Source organism: Mastigoproctus giganteus, chromosome 5 (assembly GCF_048544385.1).
Source record: "Mastigoproctus giganteus isolate SK-2022 chromosome 5, ASM4854438v1, whole genome shotgun sequence".
Taxonomy (NCBI): Eukaryota; Metazoa; Arthropoda; class Arachnida; order Uropygi; family Thelyphonidae; genus Mastigoproctus; species Mastigoproctus giganteus.
The window spans coordinates 239564367-239588992 of NC_143579.1; the positions used below are offsets into that span (position 1 = coordinate 239564367).

Genomic DNA, 24626 nt, shown 5'->3' on the forward strand with positions numbered 1-24626 from the left:
AGTGGTAATCAATGGACACTGCTCATCGTGGACTAATGTTATTAGTGGAGTCCCTCAGGGCTCAGTGTTGGGTCCATTATTGTTTTCTGTATTTATAAATGATATTGATGATGGTATATCAAGCTTAGTGTCCAAGTTTGCAGATGACACAAAGGTTGGCAGGGTTGTCAAGGACACTACTGACACTATGCTGCTGCAACAGGATCTGGAAAGGTTGAGCAGATGGGCTGAGAGGTGGCAAATGAAGTTTAACATTGACAAATGTAAAGTACGACACATGGGAAAAAGCAACCCCAGAGCAACGTATCAACTCTGTGGTACTACACTGACAGTGGTAGAGAATGAAAGGGACTTGGGGGTGGTTGTGCAGGCAGATATGAAGTTCTCTGAGCAGTGCAGACGGGCTGCAAGAGTAGCTCATGGAGTATTGTCAATGATATACAGGAATTTTTACAGCAGGGATAAGGAGGTGATTATTCCATTGTATAAGGCAATGGTCAGGCCACACCTAGAGTACTGTATACAGGTCTGGAGGCCTCATTTCAAGAAGGATGTAGAGCTGCTGGAACGAGTACAGAGAAGGGCAGCAAGATTAGTGAATGGAACAAAGGGGTGCTCTTACGAAGAAAGGCTTAAGTTTTGCAAATTACAGTGTCTGGAGACTAGGCACCAGCGAGGTGATCTGATAGAGGTGTATAAAGCCTTGAATGGTTTAAGCATGCTCAATGCTGATGGGATTCTTCCTCTAGCTCAGAAAAATCACCTGAGAGGGCATAAATTCAAATTGAGGAAAGACAGATGTAGGATAGACGTGCGGAAATTTGCCTTTAGCCAGCGGGTGGTTGGTTGGTGGAACAGACTTCCATCTCTTGTGGTGGAGGTTGATAGCCTAAATAAGTTTAAGGCTCAGCTGGACAGGTATTTTGAACGAACAGAGGGGTGAAGTGGAAGTGGGTTTTTTTTTTTTTTTTTTTTGGCTGATGCTGCATAAGCTTGCTTTCTTGCATCAAATGCCTCTACTAATGCTAATGCTTTCTATTAGAAGGATCAGTCTGTAAACAAAAATAATGGTGGATCATGAGGTTTTAAATCATCCAAAATAATTTGCAATGCTTTTTTACCTAAAACATTACAATGGAACAGATTTAGTTCTTCCACATACTTTTGGTACAAATTTTGAATCTTTGTAAAGTTTAGAGTTCAATTTCATGCTACAATCTAATGAGTTATAAGAATGGTAATTCTTAATTGAATGATAAATATGGGTTATTTCAGCTCCAATAACTAAATCCTCCTCTTCCTTCATATACTTTTTCACAAGTCTATCAAGAATTGAAGATTTGAAGAATTTGCTGATTTATGAGCTTGTAAGTCTTTATGCTGAGTAACTATTAAGATGCCCATATAACCAACTTTAAATACATTATACATTTCTGCATGGGAGACATCTCACCTCATGAGGATAATTTGTTGAAGCCAGCCATCATTATTGCTCCCAGTTTTTGTTATAAGAACAGAGCCACCTCTTTTTGGGGGGAAATTCCGTTTTTGATGGCTAAAAAACAAAATATGTTTGTATATAACATGAAATATGTAGGTGCCTATAACCATATAAATGAAATAGATGTTTCTTTGTAAAGTTATAGGAAAAACAGTTAAAACAAAGCCATTGAACTCCATATTATTAAGTGATTTTTCTGATACCTATGATTTTATTATCTACCAGTCATGATTTTCATGAAAATTGTATCATGGCCACACAGGTACAAGTTTTTATGCTTTGTCAAAAAAAAAAAAAAAGACAATACCAGTGTGACGTGTATTATCATGTTGGAACACACCTATGCCTATGAAGAGATGTATCTGATCAACCATAATCGATAGATAGCATTCAGAGTGTGGTCTAGGAGTATAAGGGCTCCAAGGGATTCCCAGGAAAATATCCCACATACTAAAACCCTGCCACCAGCTGTCTGTTGGATGAGGACACTGGCGTGATTCCTCTCTGAAGTTTTTCATCGTACCTGCCATCCACATCGCACAGCAGGAAACATGATTCTTCAGAAAAGGAAACTTTTTCCATTGTCAGTGGTCCAATAATGTCATTCAGATACAAACTTTAGTAAAAATTCATACTAAGCATGGGTGCCTACTCTGGAAGCCAATACAAAGGATGGGTTGTGTCCTTGGAAATGCTACTGGCCATCTCTAGGTCCATGGTCAGCCATTCCACAATTTTCCATCTAACAGCAGAACAGTCTATATTCACAACCATTGATGAGGCATGGGCATCTGAAACCTTGTCTCTGTTCACTTTTTGAATGTGCCCTTCACTACAGCACTCCATGAACAGCCCACAAAATTTGCAGTTTCTGCAATACTGTCACCTGGGAGTAATTGTGCAGTCAGATATGAAGTTTTCTGAGCAATGCAGACAGGCTGCCAGGGCAGGTCATGGGGTTTTGTCAATGATATATAGGAATTTTGTTAGCAGGGAAAAGGAGGTGATTATCCCTCTGTATAAGGCAATGGTGAGGCCATGCTTTGAGTACTGTGTACAGGTCTGGAGGCCTCATTTTAGGAAGGATGTAGATTTACTTGAGCGTGTACAGAGAAGGGCAACAAGATTGGGGAGGGGAATGAAGGGATCCTCTTACCAAGAGAGGCTTAAGTTCTGCAAATTGCAGTGGCTGGAGACTAGGCACCTGCGTGGTGATCTGGTTGAAGTGTATAAGGCCTTGAATGGGTTGATCATGCTGAATTCTGATGGGATCCTTCCACTTGTTCAGATCACGAACCTAAGGGGGCATAAATTCAAATTAAGAAGACAGATGTAGAATAGATGTAGAATAGATTTGCCTTTAGCCAGCGGGTGGTTAATTGCTGGAACAAACTTCCATCTGTTGTTGTGGAAGTTGATAGGTTGAATAAATTTGAGGAACTGGACAGGCATTTGGAAGGAATGGTGTGTTTTTTTTTTTTTTTTGTTTTTTTTGGCTGATGCTGCATAAGCTCATACACTTGCTTTCTTGCATCACATGCCACTACTACTACTCCCTTTCAACCATCTCTGTTTTGATGTCTGTCAGATCATGTCCCTTGCCCATGTTGATTTGCAGCTCCATATGAGCTGCAAACCTAGTGTTACATTTACTGGTTCTCACCACATGCTGCCAACTGGGAATGGCAAATTGCTAAAACACGAAAGTGGTCATAATATTTTAACTGCAGTGTATTAAATTAATAGCATAAACCATATATAGTATGCTCAATACGTTGATTTCAATATTTGTAGAAGAATGAGAGAAATTTACCTGAATGTGATACATAGAACATTTCTGTATGATACTCTCTAGAAATTAAAATAAATTGAAAACAATTAAAAAATTACAGGAAGTTTAACAATTTTCCTTCTTTCGTTCCAGGAAGGAAAATTGTTTTTGAATTTACATTAAACTTTTTTTAATTGTATTCAATTGATTTTTTTTTACTGAAATCATTCTGTGTTAATGTTATATTCATTTCAAATAGAAGTGTTCTATGTATCATATTGAGATTTGCAGAATATTTTTTTCTTATTCTTCTGCAAATGTATTAAATTAAATAACTGGCATTGTATTAACATTAATAAAAAAAACATTGAGCAGGCCTGCTTTATGGCATTTTTTTTATTTTTATTGAATAAATAAATAAATTCTCCAATTTTTTATTTATTTATTCAATTGATTGCTAGTTACAATTGCTCCAGCATTCAAGCCAGAGGGGATAAAAAAAAATTTACAACACTCAGAATAAATTTACATAAATAGTGAGTTTAGTAAAAGAAAAAAAAAAGTTCATTGTGCTGGTTGTCTCCAAAGAGGAGTATTAGTAATGATGTGACTCATTGTTTGTCGTTCTGTAGGTCTTACTGGAGCATAATTTTTCAGTTAACTTGAAACTAGTTCAGGATTTCCATTGTATTAAGTGGGATGTTAATACTTTTCATTAGGTTGGAGCAAAGTGGTTTGATTTGGAAACTGCGTGATTGTCTCAGCCTTTGCAGATGAGAGGTGGTGCTGGATAGCACTGGTGTGTCATATCTCCTGTCAATAACTTGGTCAAGATATGTATATTTGTCCTGATAACAAAATCCCGTGTTCACTCCATATTTGCACACAATGGCTTTTGATACAGTGAAGGGAAATTGGAAGATCCGGTTTAACCACCTAAGTTTTAAGATATAAGATACAATTCTGAAACTGATGACCAAAGCATATAAGCCAACGTACCTAACAGTGTATTCTTTCATCAATTGAGCATTATGAACCCCAGTAAATTCCTGTCTTGAGCTCCAGGTGGTGGTTATCGTCTTCTTTGTTTGAAATGCTCCATGAAGGATAACTTGTCTCAGATTTTTGACTTGACCATTTAAGAGTATGATGATGTTATGCTATCAGGAGGACATCTGGGCGATTTTGAGGGTTTATTTCAAGACCATTCAAAGCCAGGTTAGTTAACTGCTGTGTGGCTTGTAGAGCAACGTTGTGCTTGCTAACACTTGCTGGATGGAAAGACCATTCTCATGTTGTCCACTAAGGTAAGGATGTTATTGCAGGTTGAGAAACCGATCAAGGGCTGCAGAGAAAAAATGTTGCAGAGAGAGAGAGAGAGAATCCCCTTCTTGGGGAACCCCTCTGTTTAGTGTGTATTTGATACTAGTCTTCGTGTTTAACAATGTGCCAGTGTGGAACACACTGGCTTCTGAATAACTGCAGTACATGAATTATGAAATAGTGGTCTTCAAAATTACTGTAATTAAAATAGTTTTCTCCATTGTGACAGTATATATTACAACAGAGCCAACTGATTAACTGGAAGTATATGGAGCTCTGTAAGCTAGGACTATTTGCAAAAAAATGACTGAAACAGGAGGTCTATGACAGCCCAAGATCAAGTAGGCAAAGGATTAGATGCCACAGCTGCTGATTTTCAAAGTGCATACTTCCCAAATAAGTTGAAAGTGAACCATCTTTGGCTTATAGTTGGAAAGAAAAGTTTTGCAAAATTAGTGCTCTTTAAAGGTAGCTTCTTCTATAGGAGCATAAGTTTTTAATAATTAGCTACAGTCCTAGATGACCCGAAAAAGGAAACCTACAACAGAGTTCTGTGGTATAGGTTAGTCTCCATTATGTCACAAAAAGAAAGAGATTAGTCAACTTCACTATTCAGACTACAAAAAAAATGTTCTTTATGGAAGGCTGCAATTGCTATTTAATATATAGGGTATACCACTCAATAATTTCAAAGTAAGCATTGCAGAATCTACAGCCTCGGTTCCAACCGGTGGCTGTTTTTCAGGCATTGCTGTCTGAGTTAAAAAAAAAAAAAAAAAAAAAAAAGTAAAAGGCAGTTACTTCATGTATAGTGTGCTCAATTTTTTTTTAGTTCATTGTTACAATAAAAATAGTAATGTCAGAGATACAGGCTGGCCTCGATTAATTTGTCCCACGAGAACGCAGCGTGCAAATGCATCAATCGAACATAATAATCAATAGGAAACCTTTTTAACTGTATACAATATAAAAGATATTTGAAAATAATTATGGAATTAAATGTTTATTGCATAAAACAGTGGTTCCCAAACTGTGCACCCTGGAATATTTTAAATTTTCGAGGGAAACACTGTAATACGTGACATCTGTCGGACGCACACGAACTACTAGCTCGAGGTAGCTCACAGTTTCAACATTTCTTAGTTGTTTGGACCTAACTACTAAACGGAACTGTTAGGTATTTCTTTTGGTCCGGGTACAGCGCGAAAATATTACTGAGACACTAAGGACGCCGTGAACCGAGAAAGTCTGGGAACCTCTGACATAAAATACACAATGAAGAAATGACTTGCGGAAATATTTGAAGTGTTGACTTTCTCTTTTCGTCAATCAATTTCCGATAGCTGACAACGATCTTCTTTGGGCCCTGGCAAAATAAATATCGCAGAGAAACTCAAACCATTAAACTCTGTAACATTTTCATTTTAAAAATTAGAATTTTTAAGTGCAAGTCTGCATTAACTTTATTAGCGGGAGACAAACAAGTAACAACTGCTTCTTCCGATGGTTGATGGAACACACCAAGGCGGGCAGCAGGCAAACGTTTGTTCATTGCCCGTCTGACGCACGGTAAGCTTAATGCGTGATTGAAATCTTTTTCAACTATCGCATAAAAAAAAAAAAAAAACCTGTTAATTGGAAATTTGCATGGCATAAAGTGAAAAGTGGTATAATTTTTTCAAATAGTAGCAACTGAAAAACGCGTTAATTGAACTTGTGTAATGCGAGGCCTGGCTGTATTTTATTACTTTACAAACAAGATGCCCTCCACCAAAAATCAATACCCTGATTAGTAATAAACAATTCATCTCTTATGACAGGGAAAATTATGCAAATCAGATTTTTTGAAGTTATTTGCCTTATTTATAGTTGCCTTAAACATTCATTAGTAAATTAGCAATTATTAGTTTTGGAAATATTTACAATGGCACCTTTTTTGTTGGGGAGCAAAATCATTATTTTGTCACTGTTTAATAAGAAATCTTTTATTTACTGCCTGGAGAATTAGACCCAAATGCAGAACAGATGCAGCAATGACTAACTAAGCCTTTGTTTAAAAATTTCTTTGTTCTTAGTCACAAGATGGTCTGAAAAAAAGCGTACCAAATCAGTTTTTGTTAAATTGTAATTCAGTTATTCCAAGTCTGTTGGTATTAACAAAGCCTTTCTTAGATGTTTGTCTATGATGCTGACTTTGAATCCATCAGAACACATACAGTAGATACCATATATTGCGATCATAGCCTAATTGATAATAGCCAAAGAATGCAGCTATTCGGCATTTATTGATGCAGACCAGAAATGTGCATATAAAAATGTGTAAATGGACAGGAAAAAAAACATCAAGCAATGTAAAAACAGTGCAACCTCAATATGTGCCCTGGTTATGATCATGCCCCCCCCCCCCAAAAACCAGGAATTATGAAAAAAGTAGTAGTAAGAGTATAACTATGGGGAAAAAAGTGTGCTCAAAGAACTAGCAAGTTGATGTTGGAAACTGGAAAAAGTGAATACTGTATCTATTGTACATTCTACTTATCAAATTTTAAAGAGTGGAAATTAGCTGAAAACTGGCTGTATTTTTGCTTTGATACATTCAGTTAGAGTAATTTTTGTAAGAAATGTTTCACATAAAACACACAAGATGTTTTATGCGAAACATACACTTGAGATTATATTTTCAATACTTTTCGATAGATGACGAAACAAAATCAAAACCATTTCAAATTTTTAAAACCAAACAAGCTAGAACTGAAGTTATGAACAATGTAACATTTTATGTTACACCCACTTTCTCTACTGAATCAATGTTAGTGATTGAGTTAAGTGTCATTTAAGAAGTGACGTTTGTGTCTCACATTTTCATTATCAATCGGTTTTACTTGTCCAAAATATTTAGTATGAATGATGTAGCGTTTTATGCTCACACCCACTAAGAACTCTACCAAATCGTTAAGTGACTGACCATACTCGTGCTGACGTATAAACAAGAACAAATTGCAGCCTCTGTGAACAGTGGGAAGACAAATGAACAAACAGGTTAGTGACAGGTGACTGGGAAGATAACGTTGACTTGTACGAGGAAAAAGCACCAGAATTTAACAGCCATGCCATCACCTCATTAATGTTTTTCTTGAAAACATTAATGAAGTGGTGGCAGGGTTAGGATGTCAGAGTGATAGTGAACATGTTCTATGTTTTGGAAAACTATATATTACATGACTATTTCAGAGCATATGCAAGTCCATAATAGCATTGTATGTTAGTAGAATGTAAGATAATGCCTGTATACTCATAAAAAGTAAAAGTGTTTATTTATTAAGTAAAATGTTATTGGGGGGAAAATGGTAATTTTTTTGGCCATAAAGTGCTTTAAATTTTTTTTTTTTTTTTGCTATAAAGTTGTCGCTTGACACCAGTTATACTGAGGTTGCATTGTGCTTTAATATGACTCCACTATTTCTTTAATAAAAATGAAACTGGCATAATGTTTCTGGAAATTTGCACAAACCATTAAAAACAAAATATTAAAATAAAGAATTAGAAAAAATGTTTTAAAGTTTGTCTACTATCTTTTCCAATAAGGTCATTAAAAAAACATTCATATTCATGATTTTGGAAATCCACTGATCTCTATGTATACTATGAAAAACTTCTAAAGCTATTGCATTTCAGTATTTATTGGAGGTTTCATGAGCATTATCTTTATCTTCACCCTTGTTTGCAGAAATAATGGCTTCACAGATGTCGCCTTTTAGCTTGGCAGCAACATCATCAGAATATTGTTATTGTTGACACAACTGGCTAATTGTTAGTCACATTACATGGTTGTATATCTACAATTTCGTCGGCTTTTTAAAATCTCCGACACTGAAAATAATTCAGAAGAATTTCCTGACAGTTGATTCCATGACATGGCTGAAACATGCAGGACATTTAGAATGGGTTTTTTTTTTTTTTGGCCATATCCTCCATATTTTCATGAGGTTCTAGTATAATTTCTCAGTGGTAGTATGGATGATTTCCTGGTTGCATGATTATATTAGTAGTAAGAAAACAACCATTATATTTTAATGAAGGATTGTGTAGCACAGTTGTCATCAAGCAAAACAATTGTGTAATCCAGCCTAATGTCCCATTCCATTAACCACTGATTAAAAATCAAGGAATCATCCAGGCTGGAGTGGGTAGTAGTCCAAATTTATTCACCTTTAAAGCAGTAGGTTCTTGCTACCACCAAGTCTCTATGTCACCAGACATACTTGCACAAAATAATATTGTTGCATGTTCCTTCAATGTTTTACTGCCTTTAGCATCCTCATTTTATTAACAATTGTGTTCAGGCAAGACAATAGCAGAGTCCAGTTCAGTCTGCATTGTACACTACACGGCAAGAAGTTAGACAATTTTAGGCCACTCGTCTTCGATTACAATAAGTAGCATTTTTTCTATAGCATTAGCATACAATGCAAGCTTATGCAGCATCAGCAAAAAAAAAAAAAAAAAACTTCCCATTTCACTCTTCCATTCATTCCAATTACCCAGCTCAGCTTTAAATTTATTTAAAGCTGAGCTGGATAAAGTCAAATTTCTGCACATCTAGTCTACAACTGTCTTTCTTCAATTTGAATCTATGCCCCCCTCAAGTTCTTAATCTGAGCAAGAGGAAAAATCCAATCAGCATTCAGCTTGCTCATCCCATTCAAGGGCTAATACACCTCAATCAGATCACCTTGAGTTCTTAGGTTCTTAAGGCTTAAGTTCTGCAATTTGCAGAACTTAAGCCTTTCCTGGTAAGAGCACCCCTTTATCAGCCCATTTGCCCAACTAATCTAGATCCAGTTGGAGTAGCATACTATCTTTAACAACCCTGCCAACCTTTGTATGATCTGCAAACTTGGACATTAAACCTGATATCATTAATAAATACATAAAACAACAATGGGTCCAACACCAAACCCTGGGGGACTCCACTAATAACATTTGACCACAAAGAGCAATGTCCATTAATTACCACTCTGTCTTCTCCCACTCATGTATATAAATATACATTTGAAGAGGACTTCATAAAAGCAATAACATTACACGAATACTAATTATCCAAGATTACAATAAGTGGCATATACTGTGTATAAGTCAATAGGTCTCGACAAGACTGAGTTGATGCATTTAATTACGAAATTACACAACTGAATGAGATGACCAGTTCTGAGTGTTTCAAACAAAGCCACTCCAGCATTATGTATAGTCTGGTTGAATAAGTTCAGAGTGTATATGCTGCAAAATCAAATTCAACTATAAATGAGTAGGTATTGCTTTCTACTTTTTTTTTTTTTTAAAATAACATATTGCTTTTGTGGAGGAAAGAGGCTGTTTATCAGTGGGAACAGAGTTTATAAATTAAATAAATTTATCTTACCATCTCCATGCAGAGAAAGGTATCTTTTCTGCCCAAAACAATTAAAGACAATCTTTATTTAAAAAATATGAACATGTAACATACTTGACAAAACATATATCGTTCTTCATTTACTAGAAAACTGTACCAAAACGTTTGTTCACAGCAAAGCCCAAATTTGTACGTGGTTTAAAAAATAATAGTCATGTTCTATATGAAATTGAATTTTGCTCTTGTCAATATTTTTCCTTGGTGGCAGGCACTACTGCAAAAATTCATTTTATACTTTTTCTTGTCTTTTTTTATTTCTGCTAAAAATAAGACAGTTATAAATTTTACATTTGACAATTCAATTTTCAATTCAGACTAACCAGTGCAAAAGGCCACACCTTTCATAAAAGTTTATAACTTTTATTTTATGCACAAAGTGCTGTATCGTTTATGGCACTAACACATTTTCTACAATAATATCTACTATCTTATAAAAGTTAATTGGCTTATAAAAATAATTTATGGATAAAAATTGCACCTGAAATGCATGTAGTTTGTACTTTCAAGACATATATATACAGTTCACAGCAAATATCTCAAAATATGAAGCAGTTTGAATTATATAAACAATATACAACTTAAGGACACACTGAAGATATTAAAAGAGCATAACACAAGAGTATACGAACCCACAGCATCATATAAAACTATCTTCGCTATTTACTATAACAAAGCAATCATCAGAACTGGATGATTGCTGATCACTGGAGTAAAAAGATAGTTAAAATACTATCACAATGGGGTTGACAGATTTTTATTTATTATTATTTTTAATTTGACAAAGATAGAGTAATTCATTAACCACTGCATAGTAAACTTCATTCACACTCATTTGAAAATAACTTCTGTACACAGAATGTAAGGGGTGTCCACCAACATTGCACCTTGTTCATTTTCATATGATGGTCATATAGCATATAACAGAAGTGATTATAAGCACGACAAAAGTAAACCCTTCTGTAACTGTTATTTTTACTGTAAGGTATTATTGAACCATCTCATCAGGGTTCATATATATTTTTTTAATTTACTTACAGATAATGAGTAATTCATTATTCACTGCTTAAGAAACCGTTTATTTTAAAATAACTTCTGCAGAAACAGAATAGCCAGGGATACTATGTTATATCTTAATCATTTTCATATACAGGGTGGGTCTAGTATATGATGGCTTCATATCAGTTTATGGAGAAGATGTAATTTACTGGGAAGTAAATTACCAAAAACAGTTTGAAAAATTCATTTGTGTATCATAAATGACATCATGTGAAGATAATGTTCACATTGATAAAGTAATATGGCCACAACACCAACTTCAAGGTTTAAACTGTGCATGTTATTTCTCAATCAACTGACATATGACCCAACCTGCAGATGATCAACACACAACAGTAATGATTATGTACACCAAATAGCAACCCCCTTCTGTAATTATAATGCAAAATAATTATTTCTCATAATCCCAATTTTATCTTAAAGATAGCAGGCAAAAGCACAGCATTACTAAGAATTAACTTATTTCCGAAAGTTAGCAGAAAAAACATTTGCATTTTTTTACATATGTACAATGGCAATACTTCAGTATCTAAGTGGAAACCAATAATTTTCCTATTGTCAATTTTTCCTCACAATGATGTGCTCCTCTTCTTTACATGTCTCTTTTGTACTTCACAAATGGCAATAACTTACATTAATTAAAATCATCTTCCAACTTCATAACCAGGAAATAAGTGTTTCATGATATTTCCTAAAGTCTTATTGACAGTCATGGCATAGTTTTTACCCAACTCTGCACGACACATTGGGCAACAGTAGACCTCTACTTTGAACGACCGCTGCAGGCAGGACTGCAAAAAAAAAAAAAAAAAAACTTAATATAGTTGTATTTGTTTTGCATTCGTAATACAGAAATCAAAACAATGTACTGAATTATTCTGTTGGAGAAGCAATGTTATTATTTGCTGGGAAATCAAAACATTTATATATTTCAACACATAGAGGCCACTCGTGAGTTGAGTGAGAACAACTCGCCCTTCTCATTTTGCCACTAAAATTAATACCAAAAAAATTGACAAAAAAAAAAAAAAAAAAAAATCGGCAATGATATTCCAGCAATAACATTACTGGAATGTTATTGCAAAAGATATCCACAAAGAACAGGAAAAACCCTTGCTGATTATGTCAGTATTAATTCTGTAATTACAAGTATAAGAAAATTACTTCTATAGAACTTGCTGCCATCCACATAACCTATAATATTAGCTTTCTCAAGTAAAAAATGTACCCAATGTTCACTGAGCTTATATAAACTGTATATATCTAGAAGATTAAAAGTTAAAATTTTTGGTCCCATTTTAGCCTACTATCGTATGATTGCAGTCCAGTCAAAAATAAACATCACTATGCAATTCACAGGGAAAGTCAGATTTTTTGATATAGGCAGAATGAAATCCTTCCCCCCCTCCCCTCCCCCCAACAATCAGCTAACACACTGCTTTGGCAAACACCCAATTCAAGAATATTTAAACTATCAAGGTTTAAACTGTGCATGTTATTTCTCAATCAACTGACATATCACCCAACCTGCTGATGATCAAAACACAGCAGTAATCATTATGTACACCAAATAGCAATCCTCTTCTGTAGCTGAATAATGCAAAATAATTATTTCTACAGGACAGAAATTGGTTTCACCACTTGTCACAAATATAGGTGGTTTCAGTCAAAATGCCAGTGATGCCCATTTCCTTCAAAAATCTGCCAAGCCCCACATTTTTTTCTGACAGAATCTCAATTACTAGTTTCCTCAAACACCACTTAAATGTTTTTTTTCCTACTTATTCAGTCTATGATTCCTTTCACTTTAAAGGTAGTACCCATGCATAAGCCCTCTCTAATATTCCTCATCAGATACTTCCTAATATGGAATTTCCTCCTTTTCAATTTTAAGTTGTTAACCTCCACTACAACAGATGGAAGTTTGTTCCAACTATCAACCACCTGCTGGCTAAAGGCAAATTTCCACACATCTATTCTACAATTGTCTTTCCTCAATTTGAATTTATGTCCCCTCAAGTGAGTAATCTGAGCAAGAGGTATAATCCCATTAGCATTAAGTTTGCTGAAACCATTCAAGGCCTTATACACCTCAATTAAATCACCTTGCAGGTGCCTAATCTTCAGAAGCTGCAATTTGCAGAACTTAAGCCTTTCTTGATAACACCAACCCTTTGTTCCACTCACCAATCTCATTGTCCTTCTCTGTACTCATTCCAGCAGCTCTACATCTTTCCTAAAATGAGGCCTCCAGATCCATATGCAGTACTCAAGGCATGTCCTGACCATTGCCTTTATACAAGGGGAAAATCACCCCCTTATCCCTACTGGCAAAATTCCTGTATATCAATGGTAAAACACCATGAGCTACTCTTGCAGCCTGCCTGCACTTCACAGAAAACTTCATATCTGACTGTAAAATTACCCCCAGGTCTTTTTCATTCTCCACTACCCTGAATGTAGTACTACCTAGTTGATACATTTCTCTGGGGTAACTGCTACCCATATGCAGTACTTTACATTTGTCAATGTTAAACTTCAGCTGCCATCTGCTCAACTTTTCCAGATCCTGTTGCAGTAGCGTACTACCATTACTGTCATTAACAACCGTGCCAACCATTGTATTGTCTGCAACCTGAGACATTAACCCTGATATATCTTCGTCAATATAATTGATAACTACTGAAAACAACAATGGGTCCAACACTGAACCATGGGGGAATCCACTAATAACATTAGTCCACATATTACTACTCTCTGCCATCTCCCACTCAACGATCCTTTTATCCATTGTAGCAACTTGCCCTTAATTCCATACTGCTCCAATTTGTACAGTAGTCTTTCATATGTAACAATATCAAAAGCTTTCCTGAAACCCCAGTATATGATATCAAAATTATTTTTTGCATCCAGTTCCTTTGTGACCACATCTTAGTATCCAATGGAATTTGTCAGACAAGACTTCCCCTTAACAAATCCATGCTGTGTTTCTGAACTATAACTGCATAGTAGTTACAATATCAAAACTATATGCATTTAAAACTTGATCGCAAAAGCAGCAATCTGGCCATTTAAAAATGCCTTAGTAGATCTGTGCCACTCATAGGATTTGAAACAAACCTTTTTTTAAATGGGTAGTATTAAGTATGTGGCACTATGATGTACAGCCATCATAGTGCCACAGCGCCTATTGTTAACTGACAATAATAACTCAATCTTTCCATAATTATTAGTATTTTGTATATTAAATTAATTAACCCACCTTGCAGATATTGTGAAGGCATTTTGTAGTCACAGGTTCAAAAACAACTTCTTGGCAACAAATACATTTGAATATTTCTTCCACTTTCTTCAAAAATTTCTGTGAAAATGAGAAATGACAGGTGCTACATTAGAGTATAATCTGTATTATTTTATGCTTTACATTGTAAAACAATTTTCACTGAAAATAGAAAATTAAGACTGTAAGCAGTACATAAAACCTACCATAAATCCCCCCCCCCCCAATTCTTGTAGTAATTCCAATTAAACTACTATTTCAGAATTAAAATGTTATATTACAGAAAACTTGGCTTAAGTTGGAAAGAGGTGGGGAAGAAAAACGTATGGATTACATAAAATTTTAGCACATGAAGATATTTAGAAAAATAAAAGTAACATCTTTTATTTTTCTCGATTAACCATTTATACACAACATCCAAACTGCTGACACAGCTGATCTAGTATAGTCAACAGCTCACTTGCATTATAGCCTATTTCTTTTTAGTTTATCCCTGATTTAGCTATGGTAACTGCATCCTTGATGGTTATTTCAGTATATAAGATGAGGTCATTGCTTTCACAAATGAGAACAACTGCTGGGATTATTTCATGGAATGAAATAATCCCAGCACATCCCATGATAGTAAGCAGCTATTGCCTGTAACAGAATTCAGAGTTAAAGCATTACATAGAGAAAACTGGCCCATTGGGGAGGAAGGGAGATGGGGGAGAGAAAAACACAAAAATCTATGGATTACATAAGAAGATTTTAGTAAAAGTAAGTACTAGTAAGCACCTTTTATTTTTCTCAATTAAGCAAGAAATTTCAAAATAATTCTAAAGAGATAAAAAAGACAAATTTAGAATCCCAGAGTCAATTTCGTTAGATATCAGGAACAAGTTCTTGGCACAAACCCATTCACATTTTTCCAAGCGCAATTATTATCTTGCCAGACAAAATAAAAGAGCCCACTTTCCTAACCTGTAGAAATAACAAAGAAAACAAGAAAGAGAAGAAATCGAAAAAGTACAGCATAAGGTTGTAAATTAAGACCCTTTATCAGAAGGCTTATTTGGTGTAAAAGGGTGAAAAATGGAGGTGCTCATGTCATGGGGGAGGGATGGGGGTCATACAATATTCTATCAAATTAAGAGTAAGTGCGCTGCTAATTGCTGCTGTCAATTATAGGCTTCTTTATCAGTTAACTTGCCAGAAACTGCATGAAATCATATAGGGAGAGCATCACCAAATTACTTGGAATGGCATTTGAATATTAAAAAAAAAAAAAAAAATACAAGGGTCAAAACAAAGATCGCAATTTTACTTCTGAAATTATGGATTAAAAATTTCCCTTTTACAGATGCAAACTTGATATTTTAAAGAAAGAAATATGATTTATTCTGATTTTAACAGTATATGCATATTAAGGCTTACATGGGCACCATCTTTAATTTCTCCAATGCATTCTTCCCAGAGCTTTTTATTCTTGACATCTTTCTTTATTAATTCTTCCACTCCTGCAGGCAGCTGATATGAAGACTTAGATTTCTTTGCATCTGAGGATATCTTGTCAAAATCCTCATCACCTATGAGGGAAGAGGGAGGTAAAAAAAAAAAAAGAAGTTTGGTAGTGCATGCATTTCACTATTTCATTTTTTATTTACAATTCTAAACAGATATTTAAACTTAAAAATAACCTGTCACTTGAATATATATATATATATATATATATATATTTAGGATAGCAATAGACACTCCTGCCCTCGTATTGCACTAATAGAGGAAAAATTAAAAATAAAAATAAACGATTGCCAATGGGCAGTATATACAGAGTTCTGAGTATTCAACAATTACATATACAACGGCAAATACATAATATAAACAAGTGATAGGCATCCCAATGGGATCAAAATTCTCAGTTCTGGCAGCGAACCTTTTCCTACACCACTACGAAAAGGAATACAACAAAAAGAATAACAACAAAATTAAACATACAGATACGTTGACAACATGATTTCCTTTGACAGCAACTTAGAAGAGGTCAAAAAGGATATTTATCCTAATGATCTAACCTTAACAAAAACAAACAGAGACAACCCAAAGGTAACATTTCTCGACCTAAATATAAATATTAAAGCGATTAACCAGATAGAAATAGGAATTTACAATAAAAGACAAGAGTATAATTTTGAAATAATACACCTTAGCCATTGGAGTTCAAACATACCAATTAAAATTCAAAGAAACATAATTACCTTACAAGCTATAAGAATAATTAGAATTTCCAATAACAGTAGACTTAAATTGGAAGCACTCAGGACTTTAAAAGATAAGCTTACTAAGAATAATATTCCGGACAGGTTCATCGATAAAAACTTAAGTAAAGTAATTAAAAATGATACAATATGGGTAGAATAGCAAACACTGACAGAACTATTTTGTATATAGTTTGTGTGTGTGTGTATATATATATATATATATGTAAATAAAGTTAATCTCTGCAAACGTAGGCTGTACATTCCCTGTAGTGTGTAAAGAGAACACCCTCTGGAAGGGAAGCTTCATGGTGGCTTATTTCTTTGTTGTATTTAGTTTCACCTTAGTAAGTCTGGTTTATTTCGTTTTTTTTTTTTTTTTTTCCCCCTTCTTTTTTTTTTTGCGAACATTATTGTACAGTGCCTTTACCACATTGGTAGGTCTTGGACTGTGAGAGATCGCAACCTTTGCCCTTGACTAGGGCAGCAAACTCAAACAATCATTCTCACTTTTTGGTTCGGTTTACCACGTGCAGATTGGTAAGCCCTAGCAAGAAGTTAACTTGATAATTTGTCTTTTCATTTTAATTATAACTGCAGCTACCATCAACAACTTAAAAGTATAGATAACTTAACATAGATGCCAAAGTTTCCTGTACATAAAACAAATCCACGTTTTTAAACTTTTGGCCCTAACACTAAAATATATGGAAAAGAAACTATTGAAATGTTAATGGCGGCATATATGGACTATTTCAGGACATGTACTGAAATAGTCCATATATGCCGCCATTAACATTTCTCTTCAGGATGCCACACCGTTTCACTATTTCAGTACATGTACTGAAATAGTGAAACAGTGTGGCATCCTGAAGAGATACCGTTTCACATATATCTGCTAGTTACCTACTAATTTCATGATAATTTTTACGTTTAATTCTTATGTTTAATACTATTCAGAACATAGGTTTAATGGTTAATATTTTAAATTTAAAAATTGAGTTCTTAAGGCTAGTGAGTCTATTATTGTTAATAGCTTGCGGTTATTTTAAACATTAGAGTTGACGTAACTTTTCAGATATACAGAGAGCAAAGACACTTTACAATTGTAAAGTATAAAATGTCTTTGTGGGGGAAGCACTTTACAATTGTTGCGAGCTTTGGTTTAGGCAGAAAATGAAACTGAAGAATTGTAAACGCCTGGGTGGTCACCCACAGTGTGCTTGTGAAAGGAGGTTATACCCAGGATTACTAACAGTCCCACCATCATGAAGGTGCAAGCAGAGGATTTGGCTGTCACAGACCATCTGGACTTCACCGAAATTGGGTCCACTTGACTTGAATGTCACCTGAATATCAGTTCCATCAGCGTTTTAGACTTCCAGGTAGCAAGTACAGCTTGTCTGGTATATCTCAGAGAATGTCTGTGACAACCTCAAGGCTTAATAGTTAAGAAGTAAAAGCATGATTAAAAGTGTGATGAAAGCAATTTAATGAAACTGAATGCTCTCAAAAATGTGCACAATTAAACACACAAAAACTTGAAGAAACCAAAGGTCCTAACACTGAAATTTGGCATCGTTAATTAGTCAAATCCAAATATAAAATCCATATAAAACGTGCAAAGACAACTCCATTTAAGAGAAATTTAGGTCACATGATGCAAAACTTGGAAATTTAATATGAGCCAACTGCCATTATCTGCAAGTCTTGGAAATTAATATGGATCAATTTCCATTATCTGCACAACTTGATTAACTCCATTTAATAAAGAATTTTGCCAAACCATCTATTGGCCAGCACTTAATGTGTTAATAACTTTGTAGCTGCATTTTGGTTTTACTAGAATTCAGGCTGAGTTAACTTTAATATTTTCATTATTTATTTTTAAGGTTCGTATCGACTTCCAGAAACATTGATAATTTCATTTTTATTGCTGACTTTCTCGAAGAAATAGTGGACAGTCAAATTAAAATACTTTACATTGACTGATTTTAATGTCTTCTTTCTGTCTGCTTTGAACAGCTACATTCTTGTTTTGTCAGTTATTATTATCAATTAAGCTGTGTCCCAAAGCAATCATAATAAGCAGCATCCACTGTATATGTAGGTGAGAAAATATGCTTAGAATGACAGACTAATTGGTATATGATAGAATGACTAATGTTTTGTGCAAGAGCCTCCTTCAGTATGAAAGTAGGTCATTAGATCAACATCTTTTCTAGAAAAAAATGCAACTTCAGCAAGGAAGTCCAAGAGATGGAGGGTTCTCTATAAAGTGAGATATGAACTATCTACTCAACAGAATTTACAATGAAATACACTTTATCTTGTAAGTTGATAAATGCTACATTTGTTTCCTAGTGCTTTAGCATAAATATAGTATTCTCCGAGTGACAATTAGTAATAATATCCAGTTCAATGAGATTTTTAAGCTTTTTGTAAGTAGATTTCACTTATTCATTTAACAGTATTAAATTAAGTAATTTAATTTAATACTGTAAATTACTGCACACACTAAATTAACACTGCATGCACTGATGGCAGCTGTGTCAATTAACATGACAGCAGTGCCTCTCAATGTGGTTGTTCCTAGAATTTTCTAGTCAAATCTTGCATATTATCTGTACTGTTTTGTGCATTTCCTAATGGATAACTGATATTTTCTTCCTTCTTTTAACATCAAAAGAAAAGCATTGAACACAGTTAGCATTAAGATCAATTGGTCTTTCAGTGGGTGAAAATCTATTAATCTTTAGCATTAACAGGTCTTTAGTCTATTAAAGTACTTTTTTTCCCCATCAGCGGAAAATATTTTAAAAAAAAATTGCATTAAATAAAATAAATAACTATCTTAAGTTTGTTAAGATAGTTATAGGTGTATTTGAGTCTCGGTGAATGAAAGTGTAATTAAAAAAGGTTTAATTTAACATTAACGAAAATGTTAGTATAAAGTTAAGTGTTCTAAGTGACATTGTCTCTTAGAACAACACGAAGTTTGACAAAGGGACGATTAAGAGCTCAGGCATAGATAATGGAACGGAAAGAGTTACTTACACTAACAAAGGGACACCAGAAACCATGGCAAGTAAGGAGCCTGGCATAAACCAAGCAACAGGAAAGGCTTAGTGGTCACGCCAAATAAGTGAAGGCCCGTGACAAATTCTGGAAGAGGGCGGCTGTAAGCGATTCTCTGGGAGGGCTGTAGGGCAGGAATTTTTAAAACAATTAGAAATGGCAATAAAGAATACGCTATTCTTAGTAAGAAAATAGTGGGAAATAAAAGTTAAGAAAAAGGAATTCAACGTGATTGGTGGAAGAGATCAGGCGATGAATGACGAGCGAATAGATGAGAGAAATTAACATGTGATTTTGGGGGAAAAGAGAGGGGGGAGACAGAGAGAAGTTGGAGCGGATCGAAGTTGTAGTCTGAGTGTAGGTCAGAACAAGATCAGTGATGCGAGAGAAGTAAAAGAAAATATTGATAGTGAGTGTAAAGCTAAGATAATTATGTACCTTACAGTGAGAAAGAATCTCCAAATAAAATGATATCCCTACGGAGAGATGGAATCTATGGGAGAAGTGAGGAGCCAGTCCTTATTTGTCTACCACAATCCTCCAGCAGTACAGCCTACTAAACCGGAATGAAGCCCATCTCTTAGATGAAATGATCACCAATCCTTCGGAAAGGTGGAAGCAGCAGAAGTGAATACCCAATGAATACATGTGACATTGGCCAACTTAGGACAAGACAAGAGCAAGATAGAAATAAAGTAAGTGGACTGTTACTTTCATGCTATATAAGCTATAAAGTAAATTCTAGGACATGTGTGTGTGTGTGTGTGTGTGGTCTTGTAATTGGGCAGTATAGTAAAAGGAGTGTGGCAGTGAAAATGGAAATTGTAAGACAGCATAAGTGAATGTACTAGAACTAAGGTACTTGTATGTTTATATATATATGCATATATTAGGGCTCTTGTATCCCTAAAACAGGCCTCTGTAGCCGAGTGGTCAGGAGCGGGAGTGCAGTAGCACACGCTCTTTGAGTTGACCGGGGTTCAAGCCCCTGACTGCTGAATACGGTCGATCTGCCAACCTGCATTGGACCAGCGTGGCATATTATGGTCCATTTCCCTCAACATGAATTGTTGAGGAGGCTTCCATCCTGCAGTGGGTTGATAATGGCTGCACTTTACCTTTTTATCCCTGAGTAATAGATTGAGTGCTTTAGGTGAATGAGATGTTAGGAGAAAACGATTAAAGCCAGGTTTACAAAAAAGGGTATCATACCCTAAAATAAGGCAGAACAGCTAAAATAATTACTATGAAAGGGGGAAGGTTATGTTAGGCATCTGAGCATAACCCGATGAATTTGTTAATTAAAAGGACAAGGTAAAGTTGAGATAAAGGAAGAGCAGAGACAGTTAATGCTTTATAGAAGGGAAATTTTACATAAATTAAGAAACCTGACACTTATAGAATGTATTTCGTACCGAAGGTAGAAATTAAAGTAGATCACGGCTTGTTACACACATCTAGCCAATATCTTAAGGGTATTTAGAAATAGGATAAGTGGATTTTTTATTAAACTGAATGGAATGGCTTCAAGAGTAGAATATTCCTATAATGTTAGAATGAAATTATATGTATATTAGGTAAGGAAGCCATGACCTGTTATATGGCAAGAATAAATAGTGGAATTGTTAAAGTATGCCTATGTTGTTCACCAAGAGAAGATAAACCCAATGTTATAACCAGATTAGAATCTGCTGGTATAGTGTTTGAACTGTTTTCAATTTGAGAAAAATTATAGATATTATACTTATGAAATTCATAACATGTATTATAGCGTACTTGTATATATTATGACATGTATTAAAGTTGTTTCAAAGGTATTATAATTGTTTGTAATTATTCATAGACTCAGACACTGGCTTGCCAACATAATTAGGTTCTATCAGGACCGGGGGAAATCAGAACGTCCTCTGAACCAGGAAAATTCTGATTTAGATACTGCAGTCAGGTAGCGTAAGTGGGTATCATAGGTTTGAGGGCACTTCTCTTTATTACTAATTATCTCATATAATTGAGTAAACAAATCAATAGTAATACAACAAGAAAAAAAGACCTCTCCCCAACAAGTTATAAAATAAATAAGTATCTGAAAATAAAGACAAAATCATCTTTGGTCTTTATTTTCAGTGTAACTTGATGCTTTATTACTCTACTGTTGAACATGTGACATTGGCCAACCAAATATGTATTTAAAAAAATTACCCCGAAAACTGGTGAGATTTAAGTGAAAGTGGGGTAGGGGGAAGGGAGTGGATAACACCCAAGGAAAGGTAATCAACATTTTAAGACTGGCTGTGGGAGCAAAATTCTTCATGCTCTATAAATCTGAAATAAAACTGGATTTTATTTCAGTTATTAAAGTCAAGTAATAAAAGTATTATTTTAAAATAATCCAGTAGAATAACCCATTCTTCATTAAAGGCAAATGAAAATTTATCCAGTTGAACATAAGTAACAAACATTCCCATAAGTATCCACATAAGCTATTTACAAGAGAATCTTACAATGTTTTAAGTATGCCTAAAGTAAAATATAATAAAGACTAATAGACTTGTTTCAAAAATTTTTATTCGATGGTATAATGCAGAGATTATTTTTTGGCTGTCTTTAAATATCATAATCTTAAATACTGTTTCTGAATTTACTGTGCATTTTAATTAAGAGATTTAACATTATTCAATAGAATATCCTATTTAATATTCTCTTTAAAAGTAAACATAAAAATCATAGTTTTATTTTTATCATAATGCATAATGCATAGGTCAGCCTATTACAAATAATTAAATACAAAGGCAAATACAATGAGACCTAAAGGTAGCGCATTTACCTTCTCGAGATCGCTTTTCACTCCCTTTACGTTTGGTATTTATGTCCAAATCTACATTATCCTTCTCGGCCAGTGCTTCTAAGTAGCCATCTGGATACTAAGAAAACATAAAAATATTATAATTAGTTTATTAAAAAAAAATTGTATAGAACCTGTATAAGTAGCTTTAAGTACCTGTATGTGCCAAATGCATATAATTTATAGCTAGTTTCTCTTCTTTTTTATGTAATATTATGTTACCTTAATATTTAAATATAAACAATATAATTCTATAAAATATAAATATAAAGATGAAACTATTAGCCTTTCCCATTTTCAAGTTGACAAAACCATTCAACAGATGGAAGGTCAGCATTATAGGCATGCATATTTCACTTTGAGTTATTGGGCTTATGAGGGTTTGTTTTCAAGTATACACAAAATCAAAAATATGAACATTAATTGCAAAAAAATTAACGTTAAACATTCACAAATACCGCATTTCAAACCACACTCGTAGTTATATGATGCAGTGTACCCTGGCTTTACGATATTAATCCGTTCCAGAGACAGCATCATATCATGAAAATATCGTAATGTGAACACAATAACACATTGTTTTTTGGTAATTCATTCCACAACCTCGGAAGTTGAAATTTTCACTATATACCTCACCGAAAGGTCGTTTTTATAGTGTAATTTATTAGTTACCATTTCAAATCATTAAAATGCACTACACTTTCATTGTTATCATACATTCTATTATAAGAATCAATTCTAAACGCCTTTCTAATATATTTCTAGAGGTCACTACCATAAAACAAAAACAATTTGCACTTTCCGATTTATTGGGTTTTTCTGTTAGTGCAAGCAATTATAAACAGGTAGTAAACTTCATGTTATTGCATTTGCAAAAAATACCGATAGCTTTTTTATGTTATGGTATTACAGTGAAATGAGTTACCCTTCACTGAAATCTTCAATCGTATAAAAAACAAATAAATTTTCAGAATCTTCTCTTCATTCCTTTTTTTTAAAGCTTCGTAAATTTGTTACTCGTGCAAATCGTGTTAGTTGCAATTTGTGCGTTCCATTAAAAAATGCTTATGCATGCTATTGAAATTTATAAAGAAAAGAGAAGATTATCTTGGAAACAAACACCTCTTGAAGCATTTCTGAAGAAGACGACACTGTGCAAGAAACCAGTGAGTGCCGAGCCAATAATGAGTGATCAACGAGTGTGCATTTAGTTGATGATGATGAAAAATAAACATTCTTTAACATTTGTAAGTCATAAATAATTTCTTTATTATTATAATTTGCTTGATTTTACAGGCCATGTTTTCATTTCTTTGGATAAATCAATAATTGTTTAAACAAACTAATTAGTTAACTAATTTCAATGTTGAGAACGTAATCCCTATTTTTAACATTATGTATATGGGAAATAAATTCCAGCTTTACGAGTGTGTGCTAGAAACAAATTAACTCAAAGTCGAGAACTACCTGTATTTCTACTTTCATTATTATTATTATGCCTTTTTCTTAAGGAATTTTTTCACCCCATGACAGCTACTGGTACCAAGTGCAGGCTGTGTCTGGTTACTATTATTATTACTACTGTTGATCAAGGAACTCTCTGCCTATCCTACAAGTGTTCAGGGATCACAGCTTTCTGGAGTTCCATGTAAGTGTCCTCTGGGAGGCCTATTGCCTGCTAGGTTCTTATGGAGGCCCTTTAGCACCATGCCAGTGGTGATCAGGATGGCCATTATTCCATATGCCACATTTCTTTGACCTCCTGTCTTCTTAGGTCTGTGTACTTCCTGATCTTTTCCTCGTAGGTTTTCTGGAAGTTGCTGGTGCTGGGCTACATCGATCGTATCCATTTCTTTCTTGTCAATGAGGATTATGTCTGATTGTTGTGTGGGATTGTCTTATCCATTATTATGGCACGGTCCCATGTAGTTTATGAGTAGGGATCTCTAGTACAGCCTGGGGTTCATACTTATAATATGATACACTTTCTTTGATCAAATGTTAATTTTGCACTAGCTTCTAATATATTATCCTGGCAACCTGGTCAAGTCTATGAGTGTGCACTGTCTGAATGATCACTCTGCATCCC

General features: G+C 34.5%; 1 protein-coding gene across 1 annotated transcript in view; it reads right to left on the minus strand.

Moving 5' to 3' along the window:
* Positions 1–11216: 11216 nt before the first annotated feature.
* Positions 11217–24626, minus strand: part of LOC150086319 (E3 ubiquitin-protein ligase UHRF1-like) — a 105980-nt gene continuing 92570 nt past the window's right edge. Inside the window, exons 13-16 of the mRNA XM_090374489.1 lie at positions 22520–22616; positions 15797–15948; positions 14363–14461; positions 11217–11891 (exon numbers count right to left, since the gene is read on the minus strand). Coding sequence (XP_090230615.1) covers positions 11745–11891; positions 14363–14461; positions 15797–15948; positions 22520–22616 — 495 coding nt within the window. The 3' untranslated portion in view covers positions 11217–11744. The remainder of the gene's footprint in view (positions 11892–14362; positions 14462–15796; positions 15949–22519; positions 22617–24626) is intronic.